At 45.0% G+C, this 20,180-nt stretch overlaps 1 protein-coding gene across 1 annotated transcript in view; it reads right to left on the reverse strand.

Annotated features, from left to right (window-relative positions):
- PLB1 (phospholipase B1) overlaps nt 1–20,180 on the reverse strand; it is a 138,815-nt gene that overhangs the window by 59,249 nt on the left and 59,386 nt on the right. Inside the window, 6 exon segments of the mRNA XM_033125525.1 lie at nt 1,699–1,742; nt 3,258–3,331; nt 5,204–5,262; nt 13,334–13,397; nt 15,654–15,728; nt 16,524–16,595. Of these exon segments, the coding sequence (XP_032981416.1) occupies nt 1,699–1,742; nt 3,258–3,331; nt 5,204–5,262; nt 13,334–13,397; nt 15,654–15,728; nt 16,524–16,595 (388 nt within the window).

A 20,180-nucleotide genomic window follows, 5' to 3' on the forward strand; every position in this document is an offset into this window, starting at 1 on the left:
CATTTTTAATTGGATTGTGTTTTTATTGTTGACTTAAGGAATTCTTTATATTTTCTAGGTACAAGTTTATCAAATAGATAATTTTCAAATATTTTCTCCCACACTTTGCGTTGTCTCTTTTACTTTCTTTGGGTTGTTTGTTTCCTTTGAAGCACAAAAGTGTTTAACTTTGTCCAATATATCTATTTTTTTCTTTTTATCACTCGTGTTGTATCTAATAAGGCTTTGTTATCTAAGGTGTTGTATCTAATAAGGCTTTGTTAACCGAGGGTCATAAGGATTTGGTCCTCTATTTTCTTTTAAGAGTTAGTTTTAGCTTTTACATTTAGGTTTACGTTTCATTTCGAGTTAATTTTTGTATCTGGTGTGAGGTGTGGGGGGGTGGTGTCCAACTTCATTCTTTACATGTAGCTATCCAGTTGTTCCAGCACCATTTATTGAAAAGACTATTCGTTGCCCTACTGAATGGTCCTCACACAGCTTAAATGGGTCAGGAGAGTCCACCTGAGGGGTGATATTGTCTATCTTTTGTAAATCACTTTAGTGAAAGACCTTGAGCCCACTGATTTCCAATTATGTTATCCATAAAAATAACATGGGAATCAGAGAGCGCAGCAAGCTGTTGTGTATGCCGGGCCAGCTCACAGACAGTCAGTCACACTCACAAAAGCCACCCAAACCATCTCCTAGCAATAGGAGAGCTTATTTATAGCTCTTGTGTGTAGACCTAGAAATAAAGAAGACAGGGAGTTCTTGTGCCAGGGCATCTACTTAAACAGGATTTGCGAATAGCAAAAACGTATCAAATGTGAAGGTCAATCAGCTCTGCCTTTGTGGAGATGAAGCATCCCTCTCCTCAAAGTCGGAGTGAGTTTATAGCTCAAACAATTTCTTAGCTTCTAAAGATATATTACAAAGGAATAAGTGCAAGAAAAGTAAATGAGAATGGGGCCAATAAAATTCCCCTCAGGCAAAATTATTTGCCAGAGGATTTGAAGGGAAAATAATTCATTATAAACATTTATCACAAGTATACTTTAAGAACAAGCACTGTGATGTATATACACTAAGGAGAATAAAAGATAAGTAAGACAAGGTCCGTCAGAGAATATAGCCAGTCTTCAAAAAATCATTCCAAGCAAGTTGTTGGTGAAATAATTTAAGGAAAACTTCAGGCCCCAAATACGGCTGTGTTTGCACAGCTTGAACAACTTCCTCTCTTACTGCTGCAAGAACAGCGTTTCTAAAGCAACACACAGAAATTCAACGTCTTTGCACGCAACTGTGTCCAATGCAGCCCAAGTCGAGATCAATGCCTCTCAGAAAGGTGCTCTGCTCAGAATGACAGGCAAAGCAGAGATGGGTTTCCTTTCCTTCTTTCTTGAATAATTTCTTAATAATGATTTGCACTAAGATTTGGCCTGAGTTGTCTTTTCCTCTCTCTCTTCCTTCCTTGGACAAATACAATCTCTCTTAAAAAATAAAAATAAAAAAAAATCTTCCATGCTTAAAGTCACTCTCAAGAAGCCGAACAGGTATACCGCCTGCGGGAAGCAGCGCCCCCTGCTGAATACAACTGTGTCCCGCCGCCCGGTTTCCTGCTAAGTCCGCGGCCACCACCAGAGGGAGCTGCAGAAACGTGACATGCAGGGTGGCCGCCAGAGCCCGCCCTAAATCCCTGCGGGAGCAAGTACTCACTGGCCAAGGTGATGACGCTGCTGAGGTTGTGATCTCCGCCAACGCTGTGTTGTGGGAACAAAACATAAAATGAAGGTTGAAAATGCCAGCAACGCTGAAATACCTCAGACACCACCGAGACAGACCCTTCTGAGAAACACCCCGGGGACTTGGAGCCTGCCCTGTTTCAGTTTAAAACAAACAAACCCTGAAAAACAAACCAGAGTACAGCAACTCCTCTCCCTTCTCCTCACAAACGGAACATCCACAGAAGAAACTGATTTAAATGGTCCTGGCTGACAGTTGGGTTTTAACTCTGAGCATTATTAACACTGGGGCAGGGAACCAAGTGGGCTCCCTTCTTCCCATCTCCCAAACGGCAAGTGAGTCACCCTTGCGTGCAGATGCCAGCCTCACCCCACTAGCCACTGCAGCTGCGCGTTGCTATTATTACTGAAAACACAGCAAAAAGGTTTGCCCTCATGGTTCTCTTCCCGTTTGGCTTGGGAAAACCCATTTTTTTAAGGGGCATCTTCTAGAAAGCAACCCATCTTCCAAGCCATGTCTAAAATGCCAAGGAAATCCAAGTTGGATGGGTTTCTAGGCATGAAAACATGGAACATTCCAGAGTTTATTGGATTCCCTGCTTTTCCCTCTTCCCTTATCCTATGCCAAGTGCGCCTGGGAACATTTTAAAAGTTCTGAGAGTGTTTGGGATTTAATTCTGTGCAGCATCACGAGGGAAGATGCCAGGGATTCAACACCAAAGTTTAAGAGAAGCCAGATTCCAGGTTGAGGAAACACCAAACCTGCCCTCTCATGCTTGGCATGAGCCTAGGGTTCAAAGCACAGAGGTCAAAGCACAGATCACTGTAGTTTGTGGCAGCCTGGATTTGATTTCAGCCAGGGCAGGAACAAGCCTGCAGGAAGCAACACACGATGGGGGAACGTGCCAAGTCAGGCATCAGGAACCATGTACTCTACTACTTGCTCTTTTTACCATCTGGCTGTGTAATGTTGGAGGTTACTTGCCCTCTTGGAGCTTTGCTTTCTCGTCTGTAAAACGAAGGCCCTTTAATAATGACACCAGCTCCCGTTTATATCTACTTTGTGTCAGGCACTGTGCTGGGTGCTTAAATTCTCTCTAATACTCATGACAGTGCTCAGGCAACATTATCTCTGCATCGAAGATGACAAGCTCAGAGAGGTTAAGTAACTTGCCCAAGGTTGCACAGAGCCGCACAGCCAGGGTTCAGACTTAACTTTGATTCCAAAGACCACTGCCTCCTTTCGAAATTACTTCCCAGAAGGAGAAATGGAAGCTACAGAAGCTTTTGTAACACAAATGTTTATATAGTTTCTCCCCCAAACTCCTCCTACTCAGGTCCCAGCTCTTATTCTGGGGAGTGCAGTGGTTTGGGGAAGCTGATAAATACCTTCTTTGAATTAAACCTGGAAGTTTCTCATGAAAAACACTAGGTGGCTCAACCATCTGCTAGAGGAATGGTTTTCTATAATCCCAGCGGTCCACCGTGCCCTGCCATGAGAGGTCTTCAGGGCCTTGCCACTCCCTTACTCACCTCCAAGACAGGCCTCGGTATTGAGTAAGGACATCCAAGACATCCCCAGGCTTGGACCCGGCCCCATTACCTGCCTGAGAGGGAATGACAAAGGCATGAGTTTCCCTGCCCATTGGCCAGAAGGTCCGCATCTTGTCTTGGCCGGGAATCCCCGGGTCCTTTCTAGAATCCTGAGGCCACACAGCATCCCATCTTGATAGACGTCCTGCCTTTTCAGAGATGAGTGAGAGCTCCTGCTGGGAATCCTGTACCAGCCACAGCTCGGCCTCACCCTAAGAAATGCTGTCCAGACCAAGATCAAGTGACACGAGGCTAGCAAAAGTGTATCTGAAAATTAGACTGAGGTGTCTATTTTCCAAAAGGACACGTTTCCAGGTCCTGTTTTCCTCATTTAAAGAAAAAAATTATGAAGTCTGTCATAAAAGGAAGCATATTGTAATCCTTTTATATCAATATATCTAACGTGTGCAATTTAAAAAATTAATCCGATGAAATACCATGGACCTACCCCTCAGCTGAAGAAAAAGCAGGGTCTTTTAAAACCACAATGTGGACCCACTCTGCAGGTACATGTCCCTTGCCCAAAGCCCTTTAATAATGATGCCAGCTATCATAGCTATCATTTCTGTTACGAGAAGGCCATTCCTCAGGGCACGCTGAAGGCTGGCCTTCCAGGCAGCCTCGGAAGGAGGGCTTTGGAGGAGGCTGCGCCTCAATGAGAGGTTCCCCCTCTTTGGTGTGATCCCTGCTCCGGTGGCCCAATTCCTCTGCCACCTGCCAGATATGTCACATTCAAAGTGCTGCCTCCCCAGGAAGTCCTGAACAGCTGTGCTGACTTTTGAGACTCCTTATTCCCACAGCATCTCAAGGAGCCAAGGAGCGATGGAGTGGTGGGGAGGTGACATTGGACTACAGCAGCAGGCAGGGAGTGGGATAAGCCACGCTAAGACCGGCCTGCCTGTCCTTCCCGGAGGGTTATGAGCAGTACGGCGGAGTCCTGGAGGGGACAGCTGTAGTGCAGGGATAGAATTCTGGACTTCGAGTCAGGACCGGTGAGTTCTAGTCCTGGTCCAGTGTGGCCATGGGCACAGACTTTACCTCACCCTGCTTCATCTTCTTTATTGGCTAAGTTTAAGAACAGTCGTACTTCACAGGATCTTGTTGAGGATACTGAGTGAGATAATATCAGTGTGAACAGGCCATAGACGTGAAAAGTGCCAGCTGGTCTCTGGGGAATACTCAGGAGGAGGCCCCGACTTCTACTGGCCCAGAGAACAGCAGCTGGACTCCTCTCTAATGAACCACTATTGAACGGAAGCTTCTGTCTGGGAGCCTCTGGCACACCCCACCCAGGCTCTCGAAGGGCCTGATTTGGCTTTTCATGGATAGCTCTTTGCAGGGCCTGGGGTGTCACCACAGAGCGACTGCAGGGAGGGGCTGGGATCATTTTTAGTGGCTCTGGCTCTTCCACTGACCCACTGACTCACACTCCACCCCCACGGACACTTGTTCCTGTCTTAGCCTCTCTTCATCCCCACCCTTAACTTTTCTACACGGACAAACAAAGCACCAGATCTTTGAAGGAGCAATACATGTGGGTGGGAGACATAGTCCATTTCTACCCCTCCACCGACAGACTCTGCGATTTGGGCTGGGTCACTTCTGTTACAGATGCTCCCTCTGGGGTCCCCCTACTTCCCGCTCTTCCCTCCATTCCAGCATTGGGAGAGGAACGATGAGGTTAAAGTGGAGGTGGGAAAACGAGATGGGCAAGGAATGCTGGTTCCAGGGGTGAGGGGGTGGAGGGGGGTGGAAAGGGACTGCAGATCAGGACCCGAAATAGCAACATGTAAGGGCTGGGAGTGAGGTTTCCTCTCTCCACGTTCTCCAGGGAATCAAGGCCAGCTCCTCTCCTGCCCCTTCCTTCTACAGCCGGGGTAACTCACAGTGATAGAGTCGCCCAGGGCTGCGATCACCTTGATGTCCGCCAGCTTCAGCCTGTGAACTGAGAATCAAGCAGGAGTGAACGGAAGATCGGGCTTCCTAGCTCCTCAGAAAACAAATGAAGATCGTCCAGGAAAGCTACAAGTCTATTTTTAACTGCAATTCAGCTTGGACAAAGATATTAAGAGCCCATTCTTGTCAGAAGGCTCAGCAACAGCAACCGTGGAGCCTGACTGCCAGTCTCCTCAACGGACGTCTACTGGCTTGTGATGGAACCTGAAGTCACAAGGTGGGCAGTCACCCTCAGGGCATGAAATAGCCCTGGGCAGCATGATTCAGGAGTAAGGAAGGAATTGTGGACACGCAACCAACACTTGATAATTTATTCTAGGATCTGGTCATATTGGGGATAAAATATCACATCATCCTACTAAAAAAGCCAGTTTCTCTAAAGGAAAAAGGGAAATGCTTTTATACCACTTCTTTTAAATCAAGGTGAAATTCACATAATATAAAATTAACCATTTTAAAGTCAACCATTCAGTGGCATTTAGTACCGTATTCACAATGTTGTGCAACCACCACCTCTATCTCGTTCCAAAACATTTTCATTAGCTTCAGAGGAGCCCTGCACCCATTAGGCATTCCCTCCCTTTTTCCCCTCGTCCCCCAGCCCTTGACAACCACTAACCTGTTTTCTGTCTATGGGTTTACCTATTCTGGATATTTCATATAAATGGAGTCATACAATAGGTGGCCTTTTGTGTCTGGCTTCTTCCACTTTGCACGTTTTCAAGGCTCACCCCTCTTATGTTAATAGCATGTGCCACCAGTACTTCATTCCTTTTTATGGCGGAATAATATTCCATTGTATGGACATACCACATTTTGTTTATTCATTCATCACTTAGTGGACATTTGGGTTGTTTCCACCTTTTGAGCGATTGTGAATAATGCAGCTATGAACTTTCAGGTACAAGTATTTATATAAATGCCTTTTCCATTATTTCAGGCGTACACCTCGGAATGGACTTGGTGGGTCATATGCTAATCCTATGTTTAGCTTTTTGAGGAACCACCAAACTGTTTTTCACAGCCTGACTGTATCTCTTGAGTTTGAGCACGTACTGTGATGTCTCTAAGCAGCTATTTACTCATGTGACAAACATATTCAACACCAAGCAGTGGCAGGGTACACTGGGGACTACGCAGTAATCAGAAATGTTGAATGCCTTCAAGAAGCCCACAGGCTAAGAAGGACTCCGTAGTTACAATAATTTATAGGCTGATAAACACTCAGCAATATAAAGTGATATGAAGTTCTGGAGCTGAGGGGTGATCTGCCTCGAGGGGTACGGTGGGGTGGCTCAGAGAAGGCTTTGTGGAGGAGGTGGTGTTTGAACTGAGCCTCAGGACGTTGGAGGTAAGGATGCGGCAGAGTGAGGTGGGTGATGGAGAGGAAAGCATAAAGGATGGTAAAGCATGTGATGTCTGTGAAGAACAGACAGTCATACATTTTGGCTTAAATGAAGGGTATAGAAGGAAACTAACGAAAAATAACATTGAAAGGTAGGTTAGGGCCACAGGTCTTTGATGCCTGACTAACATGAATATTGCATGAGCCCTCTCTCATTCTCTCTCTCTCTAAATATATATGTGTATATATATTGTGCATATATATATATGTACATATACATATACACATATACACATATATACAATAACCTGCATACATACACTTGTACTATATCTATCTACCCCTTTACCTTATACACATATGCATGTGAATCCAAGTACATTTTGGGGATCACACCTAAGATTCCTTATGTCACATGTAGCTCTGCCACCTCAAATCACAAGCTCATCTCTCACTCTCCCCAATACCTCCCACTCCCCTAGAGTACCTGACTCCCATAGTAACCCTGACTTTGCTATAGCTCCATCTTTCCTCTTCAATGTGCTTTCCATTGCCTCTAGTGGATCAACGCTGAACTACACTGTCAAATAGCTTGCCTGCCTTGGGAGAAGTCTAATATATTATTTGCACCAGGGAGTGACTCGCTCCCAGGGGAAAGAAACCCTTCAGTGGGCCAGTGCTCAAGATGGATAAACTGAAACTTGTGTGCAAGGCGGCTTTCTAACAGCTCTTCTTTGCCAAGTTACTCTATAAACACGCAGTGAAATACAGAAAACACAAGATGCTTTCAACACAACTAGATTACATGTAGCCCACTTCACTCATCAACATCCAAATCATGGTTGTCTAATTATACCTGCAGAGGAAGCTGCGTCAACACTCAGTGGAAACAATGTTCAAAGGGACTTGGAGATCCAGGTCTTGCCTCCTTCCATGGAGACGTCTTGTCTACCTGACTTCCATGCTGGCGGCAGATGGGGAACTGCCACTCCCACCGAGGATTTGCTCTCATGGAAAAGCAAAAGTCCCTGCCTTTTCCTACGAAAGCACGCACACTGACGTACATAATTGTGAATGTGTGTATGCAAAATACATAGATTCATGATCCTCAAATTTGAGCATGCATCAGAATCATCTGGAGAGTTTGTTAAAACACAGATGGTTGGTCTGACCCTCAGAATTTCTGATTTAGTAAGTTTGCGGTGGGCCCAAGGATATGTGGTTAGAAGAACAATATCAAATCACAAAGCCAGCTGCACACATTAGCACATATCCATGGGGCTGAGCCTGAGAATTTAAAAATGACCTCCCCTCAAAGAAATCAGGCTGTGGGTAAAAAGAGGGGGGCAGGGCAACAAAACAGAAAATAAGACCTCTTTCCATCAACTCTAGAGGGTTTATTTTAGTTCCTAGTAATGACAGTCAATCACCATATTCTTGTTTGCCGTAATGTGTAATACAGTGAATTCTGTGAACACTAGCAAGTGTGCAAAGCAGAGGGGAAATCTGTGGGCCTGGCAAAATAAGGAAGAGGTGGATAGATTTGCATCAAAAGCACATTACAGTCTGATAAAGAGGCAGCTGAAACTGGCCATTCCTGTCTCCGAAATTGGTAACAGACAGAAAACACACATGTACATGCACACACATGCCTCTATCTGTGTCCATGGTATGTGTGGGCAGATGGATTGACGTGTGTGATGGGGGGCATGGTTGTCCTGTTAGCCTTTTTAAAGGATTTTCTGCAAGAGATAATAAACCAAATGAGCCAAGACTAGGATGGGAGGAGTTTGACTTATCTGGGATCTTATTAAGATAGAGCCCAACACACCATTGGTTTAGTATCTGTAGACCTTGATTTAAGCTTCGGTAATATCATCATATATGACAAAGACACTTTAGCAATTGCTCTCCTTGGGGTAAGAACTATTTAGAGATAAGATTAAAATTGTGTGGGTGGATTAGCTAACCATTATCTGGTACAAACTGTCCACCACCTTGAAAGAGATTGATAAACACATCATTAACTCATCAAGATTTCTACAGAGGGGACCTCTTATCAGAAGGCCGTCCAAATCATGATGAAATATCATGAATAGCAAGGAAATGGTAGACTAGACTACAGAATTAGGGAAACTACCCTCTATACATGAAGAGTTACACCCAGGAAAAAGACTTGGCACTTTGGAATTTTGTCTTGTGTAACTCAACAACTTAAACCACCCATGGCCATAATCTGAAAAACCAACTTCTTCTCAATTGTCAGCTAGGGCTGCTCAACCCATAAGCTTTCTGATTTTAGAGACTTATATAAAGGCTTTCGCAATGGTGGTAAACTGCTGGCACAAGGTTGGAACCTTGTTTCTGCCTTTGAAATGTTTCAGTGTGAATTTATATGAAGAAATATGTGTCTTGCACATAGGAGGAGCTCAAGAAATGTGTTAAATTAAATGAAAAGCTAAGTAAGGGGCTCTGTATCAGGGATCTGACAGCAATTGAAACTTTAAGTGATGGAAACTACAGGGAACAGAAACACTTATTCATCCAAACATCTTGGGGTGAGTTTGAACTTGCTTAGTAGACTGGTCCCACCTAAGGACAAGCAGGCTGTCATTCCCTGTGGGACGTCATTATTTCCTAGTCACAGACTATGTTAAGTCGCATGTCCCACGAGCAGGGGTGACTATAGAAACAGCTTCAGGGTCTACCCTGGACATCACACTGCTGGTTCACAATGAAGTGAACCCCCTAGGGATCACCCAGTGCTGTGACCTGGGGCATTTTTCATCTCAGCTTTTGAAGAGCTCATTTTAGCCAAATGGGTGAAATAAATGACATCAGGGACTTAGAACGGAATCAATGGCTTAAATGAATGAATGATTCTGATTCACACTATTGGTGACACTGACATGTAATTAGCATTGTGGATTCCTACTTTCCAAATACTATGAATTGCCTCCCACCCCCGCATCCCCACCCCCCACATGGAATTAGCAGCTTGCCTTCAAGACAGCCAACTTCAAAGGATAGTCCAGGAGCCATGTCCCCTCTGGCTCCTTATTATTACCACTCTTTTGTGTGCAAAGTGCTACTCCTTTTCTTACTGGGAAAACCTTAAATCAACTACTAGGCCCAACATAATTTTTTTCAGTTATCCCAGCTATATTAGGGCCACGGAGTCATATAAAATGACACAAGAATTTACGACATTATAAAGCCCACAGGAGATACCACCCAGCAAACTGCACGTGTGAACTGAATAGGATGAAAAAAATAGAAGCTTGCATTCATTAGCTGCCAAATGCAAACTGATCATTAAAAAAACTACTTACATCAACTCAATGTATCTTCCCACGGATCAGTGGAAGAGGTTTATCACCTGTGGGCTCTGCTGGAATGAGAGTGAGGCACCCTGGCTGCCCCGGCCTGTTGATGGAGGCAGTTTCCTGTTTTGAAACACCTAGGTGTTTAGCTAGGTATATCTGTGGATGGTTTGAGAGAAACACTAGGAAAGGGGACCAACAAAGAAGGTTTTTGGAAACAACTCTGAAGGCAAAGTAATTATTTCATAAGAAAAATCGTTTTAACAGAAGTTTCTTTGGTCGAGCCGGTTTTTAAGATATTTTTCAACCCTGAGAATTGTTGATTGGCTGAATTAGAAATACTGGACAATTCAGATTAGGACAACAAATATTTATGGGTTCCTACCAAGTGCTGAGTCATTGGGAATCTAAAGATAAGACAACCTGCTCTTATAAGTATGTATCAGATGCCTTCATCTTGATTAGAAATTGCAAACGTGATCTCCAGAAGAGTGAACGACCTCACCAGAAATATGACAATAATCAAGGGAAAATAATAATGTGGCCCTGTGCTAAGTCCTCTTGCTTACCCCAGCAGTCACAAGTATGATTAAAATGTCTCATCCTAGATTATGCACAGTAATGAAATATGTTTCTCATTATAGTCTAGGGAGCTGCGGCCATTTGTCTATGACACTTTTCAGGTGGGACTCAGAAGTACAGACCCGGCATTGATCTATAAGTATTGCCTCCTACGTAGTTGGAGAGAGAGTGTTTTGGTCCCAGGCCCACCTGGTTAGATCAAGCAGGCCTAAATCTATCCATCTGCTTATTCAAACTGCTCCTATCACCAGAGTATCTCAGGTCTCAAGGTCTTGAGATTTCTTGCACTTACACCTTCAAGTGCCAATAACCAACAATCGTCAGGGTCCGGGAACAAAGGAGAGGTTCACATTTTATTTGGCTTTTTGATGTTGAGATAGGCTCTCAGGGACTGGTTGGTTATCATTGTCATGACAGGAACGTAATCTAGACAGATTGCAAAATACTTTACAGCTCATCCTTTCAGAACGATAAGATTAAAAGGAGATGGATATTTCACTGCAAAGAGCACGGCTATTAAAACATCCACATTCTCTCTCTGTACGTACACACATACATAAGTACCTACATATATAAGTACATCTTGGAGTTTTGGAGGGCCTACGCATGAAGCTAGTCATTTGCTCCTGCCACTAAAATCCTGCTAGTAAACTAGCCAATAGGTGTGAGTTGTCACCAAGTGTGGTGGAAAAAGTTAAAAGACTGAGTGAGAGTGTGAGTGTGTGAGTGTGAGAGAATGTGAGTGTGTGTGTGTAAGATCTTGATCAGCTATTCCTTTATTCTGCAACATAGAACAAGAGCCAGTTATACACCAGAGTTTGGGTCAGAAGATTTTTGACTGACTTGCCGGTCATTTGGCTTTATTTGACTGTGTAGAGCTGAGACATGCGTGAGGTGCAGGCTGACAGCCACGGCATTCATTTGTTCTAACACTCTGCAAAAGGAGGCAACCTGACGACAAAGATTTGTATCCCCGAAAGATTCCTGCTAGTCACTGTGACAGCTCCAAACTTAATTTTCTACCTTGCAAGGCACATAGGAGGCACTCAACAAAGCATCTGATAAATAAATGAACAAGTGAACAAATCAATAAAAGAAAAAATGAGTCATCCTCCAGGACCCTACCTCACTGCTGCAGAATTGCTCCTGGGCTGGTGATTTGAGTTGTGCAGGTCACCCTGCAGCCCTCCCGTGAGTTCCCATAGTCACATGCACACAGCCACCCCTCCCAGACTGGCTGGCCTTGAGGAAAAGGCTCGGCCTTAGGCAAATCCTCTTTGGGAAGGTCTCTGCCTAGAACATTCCATGACTCTCATTTTCATGGCCCAACAACAGTCATTTTGGAAATACTGAACAGCAGTAAAAATGGCACATTAATAAGACAGCATATCATCAACAAGAGAAATAGTAACAAGTGTTGGAGAGGCTGTGGAGAAAAAGGAACCCTCATACACTGTTGGTGGGAATGCAGACTGGTGCAGCCGCTATGGAAGGCAGTGTGGAGGTTCCTCAAAAAATTACGAATAGAACTACCATGTGACCCAGCAATTCCTTTCCTGGGTATTTACCCAAAAAATCTGAAAACATTTATACATAAAGACACATGTGCTCCAATGTTCATTGCAGCTTTGTTTACGGTGGCCAAGACATGGAAACAACCAAAATGTCCTTCGACAGATGAATGGATAAAGAAGTTGTGGTATATATACACAATGGAATACTATTCGGTGGTAAGAAAAGAAGATATAGGAACATTTGTGACAACATGGATGGATCTTGAGAGTATAACGCTAAGCGAAATAAGTCAGACAGAAAAAGCAGAGAACCATATGATTTCACTGATATGTGGTATATAAACCAAAAACAACAAAAGAACAAGACAAACAAATGAGAAACAAAAACTCATAGACACAGACAATAGTTTAGTGGTTACCAGAGGGTAAGGGGGGTGGGGGGTGGGAGATGAGGGTGAGGGGGATCAAATATATGGTGATGGAAGGAGAAGTGACTCTGGGTGGTGAACACACAATGGGATTTATAGATGATGTAATACAGAATTGTACACCTGAAACCTATGTAACTTTACTAACAATTGTCACCCCAATAAATTAAAAAAAAAAAAATAAAAAAAATAAGACAGCGTGTTTTCCTGTTCTGTGTGGTGTTTGAGTGCATCCTGCATATGGCTCCAACAGGGAGCGTGGACTGGTTATTTTTGCTTCCTGCTTCGAGGTAGTTTTGCTTTTTGGAGAACAAATTCACTTCATCAAGGCTTAAAGGCAGGGACAATGACATCAGCTCACTGAAGTAACACTGTGCTCTTTGCTAACCACGACCTGGTAATGCTTAGTAAATGCTTTCTGATAATGTTATCACCTCCTATCTCATCTCGTCTCATATCATGTCATACCATATCATATCGTATCATACCACACCATAGCATATCACATTTTAGTTAAAGAGTAATCAAGTATAGGCATAAACTTACAAATATGCAGGCATAATTTGGAGAACTTGTGGGTTTGGTTTCAGACCCCCACAATAAAGTCAGTATTGCACTAAAGTGAGTTGTAATCTTTTCGCTGATAGAGACTCTTGCCTTCAATTTGTAAAAAAAAAACCCCACAAAACTGCAACACCTATGAAGTGCAATAAGACGAGGTGTACCTGTACATTCAGAGCTACTTTTATTATCCTTGAAAAATCTTGGTGCATATCAGATTGTACAGAAAGTCCTGTCATCCTAAGGTTGCTCTTACTTTACTTAGGCCTCAAATGAGTTTAAAAATCACTTGACTCAAGCCGTGTACCTGAGGTGGGAATCCTGTCGGAGGGATCCTTGTCAGGGCACTTGATTTCTATTCCATCATTCACCTGAAAGGAGACAAAGAGGAATAAGCAGGAAGGGAACATGGAAATTTGGGTGAGAAGTGGGATCACTACTTTGGAAAATATCACTTAATATAGAAACCTAAGTATCTTTTAAGATCTCTCCCTCTCCTTCAATATTCATATCCGGGTGTCTACAACATCCTTTCCAAATGTTCCCGAACATGTCCACTCTGTCCTAGACCCTCTACCTCAGCCTAAGACAGGCCTGTTACTGATTTACTGCAATCCTGCAGTGGTCACAACGTCGGCCCTGGGAGCTTCCTCCTCTGCCTCTGAATCCGTTCAGAGGAATCTCTCTCTCAACATAACAGAACTGTGGCATTCCCCTGGCCAAATTCTCAGTGAAAGCAGGGGTTTTTATCTGTTTTGGGTCTTGTTGTATCCCCAGAGCCTAGAACAGTGCACAATAGATGCTCAATAAATACAGAAGGTGCCAAAACAATGTATACACATTTTAAGAAAGGAAAACTGTATTAAAATTGTCATACTCCATATATACTGATAACAAAAGACGAATATAAGTCACATTTGGCTTCTGCAATTACAAGAGGTGCTCAAAGTGGTGACCATCAGTGTCCAGACACTTTTGATTATGGCGAACTACTGCTTGAGCAACGTTGACCAAAGTGTCCACTTGAATACATTTTTTGGCACCCCTGGTATTTGTTGGTTGAACAGTAAATATATTTCTACTCTGTATTAACATCAGCATAAAATCCATCCTTCTTAGCATGGCCTAAGAGGCCCCAGATATTCTAAACCATCAGAGTTGACCCAATTCTGGGTACTCTCCATGCCTCCACGTCTTTGCTCAAGCACTTACCTCTAGTCTCCCCTTCCCTTTCCCTCTCTCCATTTCCCCACACACCCATTCACCGGGCTCAGCCTTAGTCACCCTTCAAGCCTAAGGTCATGGGTACTCTTTGGGAAGGCTTCTTCAACTCTCTCTTGTCTGAGTTAGTTGCTCAGACTCTGCGTTCTCAGAAAACTCCATGGGAACCTTAATTATACACTTACTCCATTGTGCTATAATCACTGGTTGACTTCACTAGACCAAGTTCCTTAGGACAAGCAAGTTTTGTATTGATGTTTTTATCTCCTATGTCTAGTACCCATCTTTCCACCACCCACTTCGTCCTTCAACTAATAATGATTAGGTACCTGCTCTGAGTCCCTGCCCTCGCTGACCTTGTATGCGAGTGGTACATAGCAGGTAAGCAATAACTGTACCCAGAAGGAATGTACCACTCCCTATTATCACATGATAATAGCAACACTTATACAGAACTTACGAATGCCTGATCTATTAGACATGCTTTATACTTATTATTTATTACAACTTCATAACAACTCCATGAGGTAGGACTATGATTAAAAAAAACAAGGCACAGAGAGAGTTAAGTATCTTGTCCATTGACACAGAGCCAGTAAGTGGAAGGGCCTGGATTTGAACCCAGAGCCTGTTCTCTTACCTTACTGTGCCATGCTGCCTCTCAGATATACCCTCATTGCCAATGGTAGTTAGAAAGTGTGGGACACGTTGATAAGTCAAATCTTTCGCACTGTATCTCCTGGGCTCTGCGGTGGAGGTTATCACCTTGAGCAACTTTCATCCTCATTTTACAATAGGGAGACAGGGGTGGTACTAGGACGGAATTTGTCGCAACCCATCTCAGTCCCCAGTCCTCTGAGAAAGAGGGTATCAACCCACAAGAGTTTCTCGGTTCCTCCGGGGAGTGCAGGGTGCCCTATCTAATCTTGACAGGAAGTATCAGAAAGAGTCACGAGATAAGCAATAAGCAAAGACGTGAGTAGATATGAGGTGTAGACCAATTTCTGAGGCCTTTTGGTCTCCATGCTGTCTGGTTTTAGATTTCACCACATTTCTCTGCATTTTCTTAACATTCTCTTCAGATTAACGCCTCAGGTGAGTTTCAAAGGACTTGTCAGATATTTGGGAAGGGCCTGGAGAATCCTGCCTTACATCAAAACTGACAGGGAACAGGCTGTGCTGAGCCTCCACACACCCCGTAGAGAGGCCTTTCTAGAGACAGAGCCACGGGGCAGACCTGCTTCAAGCATCAAGGAAACAGGAACACACCTGCTCCTTCACCCTTTCCATGCTGCTCCTGGGGTTTCAGGACAGAAAGAACCCTGAGGGAGGTCCCAAAGACTCCACAAGGGGTATGGCCCCTGGTTCACTAGCATGTTTATCAATCACAGAAAACTTCTCCATACCTCAAGCTTCCCATGGGGTTTCATCAACCTGGGCAGGTAGTTGCTATTCCTGTAGGTGAACAGATACGGATTCTCCTGCAGAGAAAAGTAATCTGTTGTAACCATGACCCAGAGATCTGTATCATTTAATCATCAGATTTTATCATCCAGCAATGACTTTGGCTAATTTGGAACATTCATACCATCGTTTAAATGAAAACCATTCTCTGGCTTTTCTTCTCTGTACTACTGCCTTTGAGTTCCCTGAAGGAAACCATTAATGCTTCAAAATTTTCCATTTGCAATAGTCAGCATCTCATGCTCTCTACCAGGAGGTCCATGCTACCAGGCAAAGTACATATATTTCCATGAAAAGAGAACTTAATTGTAAGCTTCCTGGCAGCCAGAGCAAAGAGGGAAACAGGATGAATTATATAGTTTTCATAACGTAGTCACAAAAAACTTACCAATTCATCAAGAAAGCCAAAACTTTGACTAGCATTAAACGCTAAAAAGAATTCTACTCATTTATGTTATTTTTCTTATCCATTTATACAGCAACAAACATTAATTATATGCCTACTATATATTAGGTACATGTTTAAGAAACCCATCTTTACATTTGGGGTCAGGTGAGATGCGGCTTTGTTGCTAGGCCCTCCACAGGCGTGGAGAGAGCTTCAGTTTTGCTAAAACGGCTCTCCTGGCCCAAAAGCGTAAACCTTAATTGTGCCAAAAATGCAAATCTGTGCCTAGGCTCAGAAGAACAGACCTAAGATTCTAAATGCACTTATGTCCCAGCCAGGTAAGATCCCACTTCACAGCAAAGCCTACCCCAATTCTTTCTCCAATTCAGCAAAAGATTTCCTCTCCTCCCCAGCCCTTGCCTACCTGAGAGGGACATTTCACCAGCTTCCTCTGTTTTGCACTGATTGGCTCATCTTTCTCTCCTGCTGGCTCCATCTAGAAAAGAAGGTGATCTTTAGAACAGAAAAGTTATGCACAGGTGGCAGCCTCCCTGGGTACCACCGAGAAAGCCTCATTTGTCCAACATTTCTCAGAGCTTGACTCTGGACCAGCAGCATCAAATGTCCAGCCTCCATCCCAGACCTGCTTAGTCAGAAACTCTGGCGTAGGGACCATATGCACGAGAGAAATGAATGATTCCTAGCCCACCCCATCCTGATGTCACAGAAGGAGAAACTGAACCCCAGAGAGGTCGGACTGGGGCTAGGACATTGGTGTCCTGGATCCAACCACATGTCTCAGTGAGTCACATGGCTTCCTGATCATCCTGGGACCGGTTATTCAGCTTGCCTTCTTGTCCCCTCTTCTTGCTGCCCATCTGTTGGCTGGCTCATTGACTCAACTTCCCTTGGAGAGGAGAGCAGGATGGCAAGGAAGGATAACACATGGCTCTTGTGTAAAGCACGGGCCCTCGACCCAGGGCTCGCCTCCCCTCTGTGGGTGTAAACTCATGTCCAGTAGGGAACGAAAGATACCCTCTATGTCCTGAGAACTGCTTATACAAGTGCGAGTGAAGCCACTTATGGGTCCCGGGTCAAGTCTCACATCTTGAACTGGGACACGGAAGTACAGTGACATGGGACACAGCACGATCTCCGCCCTCACAAACAACTAGAATGTCTGGTGATTTAGGAATGCGTGATGGTGGCATCAGCTCTGATACAGGCAGCTACTTAAATGATAACCACAGCCTACCTAACAACGTCAACAAATAGGGTGCGGTGGACCAACAGGGGACACGAGCTGATGATAAAGCTCACATGAAAGCCTTGTGGGGACGAGGGGAAAGTGAAGGCAGTTGAAGAACTTGATGCAGGATCGATTTTTTAAAAATTCCTTTTGTTATTTTAAATGATCACTTTATGTACGTAAACACTTAAAAAGAGTGGCTTTGAGAGATCACATATTTTCTTTTGCACGCACTGTCTCTACCATGGCAGAACCTCGTGTTTGCTGTCAGCCTGCCTGCCCACAGGTGCTAGGCTCCCCTGACACCTTTGTCTTTCACTTTCCCTTCCAAGGACCTTGACAGGGGCACAGAGGCCGGAGGGCACAGGCTGGAGCAGCCTGTCTGGCTCAGCTACGGGCTTTGCCATTCTCCATGAGAACTTGAGATTCTTCAGCAATATCTTATCCCAGAATCTGTGCCCACTAAACAAGAAGCAGGAAAGAACTTTACCCTTCTTGGGACTGGGTCTTCCCCCAAATGGACCAAATATGGTAAGAGGGTATAATTAATCATTTGGAAAAGGAGTGGCAACGCTTTAGCTCAAGGGCTGGAGGAGGAAGTGGGGCCTCCAGTTTCTTTCAGTTTTATTCTGATGGTAGACACACCTAGAAATGGGAGGTCCCACTCCAAGTGCTGAGGCCTGCTCTGGAAGGGAGCGTTTAGTGAGTTGGTGGCCAGGCGTCCATCTAGCTTGCTTTCTTCTCTTCAGTCTTTCAAGAATTTAATCAATAATACCATGTTTCCCTGAAAATAAGACCTAACCAGAAAACAAGCCCTAGCATGAATTTTCAGGATGACATCCCCTGAACAGAAGCCCTAATGTGTCTTTTGGAGCAAAAATTAATATAAGACCCAATCTTGCTTTCAGGAAAACACGGTAGAGTCTAGAAAGAAACATTGAAAGAGCCACATCTTAATGATTCTGTTAGAATAGATACAGCAGAGCATTTTTTTAAGGTCCTCAAAGAAGGAAAATTCATAGGTTTTCCCAATAGAGCCATTTTCATTAAGGACCTTGTCCTAAATGTTCATCATTCACCTACATCCTTCCTGCTTCCACTGCTCCCCTTTACACCCACCCTGACCCTGTGTCCTCAGAGAGGATGGAGAATGATGTGCTTCTTCAAACGACTCCTGACGTGTCTCTCCTCCCACCCACGCAACACACAAATGCACGCACATGCCAGGAATATTTGTGTTCTTACTCCACTTTTCAGCCTTTTAATTACTCATATCTGCTGTGTACCGCTTCCCTGATGCCCTGAAATTACCTGGGGTGGGGGAGGGGTGGGAAGGAGACCTTAGACATTCTGTCCACGTAGAATGCCCACTCAGTTGGGAGCAATTTCTGAGGGTTCTCATCCTGCCCTGTGGCTCTCGCACCCTGCACAAGCCTTGGCACAAGGTGGGGGTCAGTGATGGCTGGAAGGATCTGGGAAACGAGTTCCCCAAAGGTGGGTCTTTTAAAAATTACTGTTGTATAAACATGATCAGAAAACATTGAGGAGAAGGCAGGAAGGGCCTAGGGAAAGGAATATGTCCCCAACACAAAATCTTCCTCAGCTTTATGTCCGGAGCTCAGCTTCTGTGTCGGGGGCTCATTCTGCCGGGACAGTGTGTTTCAGAAGCACGCAAGTGTGTGGACTCGACCTCCACAGGCCCTCAGAGCTTACGCCTCTGCCGGGGCTTTCGGGGGGCAGGGGGGAGACCCTGGCATGGCCCTGCACAGCCACCCCTACCATTGAGCCCTGGGCGTGAGGAAGGACAGGAGCGTAGGACTTGGGCCCCTGCGGTCTCAGCAGCTCCGCTGGTCTCTCTCTGCTCCCCATACATGAGGGGCTGTGTGTCTGCGAATGTGGGCATGGACGGACATATCTGGCTTTTACCTCTGTGGCTAAGCCCAGCACAGCAGGGCTGAAGGAGGTGAATGCAGAGAGGCTCCTGGCTTCCCCATGTCCCTGGGAGGACACAAGATGAACCCAAGGGTGAACCGCTCCTATATTTTCCCAAGGCCCTTGGAGGCTGGCTGAGGGTCATTAAAGCCTTTTGGCAAATAGAGAAAATGGAGACCGAGAAAGGTCACATGACTCACCTCAAGAAACGCCCGAAAACAGTTGGAACCAGAATCCAGGTTTTCTGGCTCCTCACCCAATGGCCTTTGCCCTAATCGCTTACACTCCCAGTTTCCCATGGACTAGTCCATGTCTGCAGGAGCTGGCCATGCGTTCTGGCCACTGTGCTCGCTCCAGGAGTCATGGGATGATCTGGCCATTCCCCGGTGAGGAAGCCAGGGGACAGACACGCCTGGGGAGACCCCTCCCTTTTCTGTGGCCTGGCTGCAAGAACCCTGAGAACTCTCACTGGGAAATGACTGGTAATCGGGTGGGCAGGTCTGGAGAGAGCGGGGGCACTGTCCACCCAGGAAAGCCACCTCTTTCTCTTCATAGCCTGGTGACATCTACTGTGTCCCAGTCCTTTGGCCTTGAGTGTGAGACCTTTTGTTCCTCTCTGTGCTCATCCTCAAATGGGCTGTTGGCACTGTGCATGCCTGTGTGAAGGGACATTACTCAGGCTCAACAAAGGTAGCTATCGCCGCTGCCACCACCACTGGTGACACTCACTAGCAAGAGAGATGAAGAGAGAAAGAGGGAGAGAGGAGCCCTTCCTCCCTATCCGCTGTCCCCAGCTTCTCTTTCTGGTGTTCAAGGTGCTTCGTTGGCTCTCGGGGCTCCCTTATCCCCACGGTTTCCTCTCATCGGACCAGCCTCCTGCTGCCTCTTGCTAATGCATTG

The sequence above is a fragment of the Rhinolophus ferrumequinum genome, chromosome 13 (assembly GCF_004115265.2).
Source record: "Rhinolophus ferrumequinum isolate MPI-CBG mRhiFer1 chromosome 13, mRhiFer1_v1.p, whole genome shotgun sequence".
NCBI lineage: Eukaryota > Metazoa > Chordata > Mammalia > Chiroptera > Rhinolophidae > Rhinolophus > Rhinolophus ferrumequinum.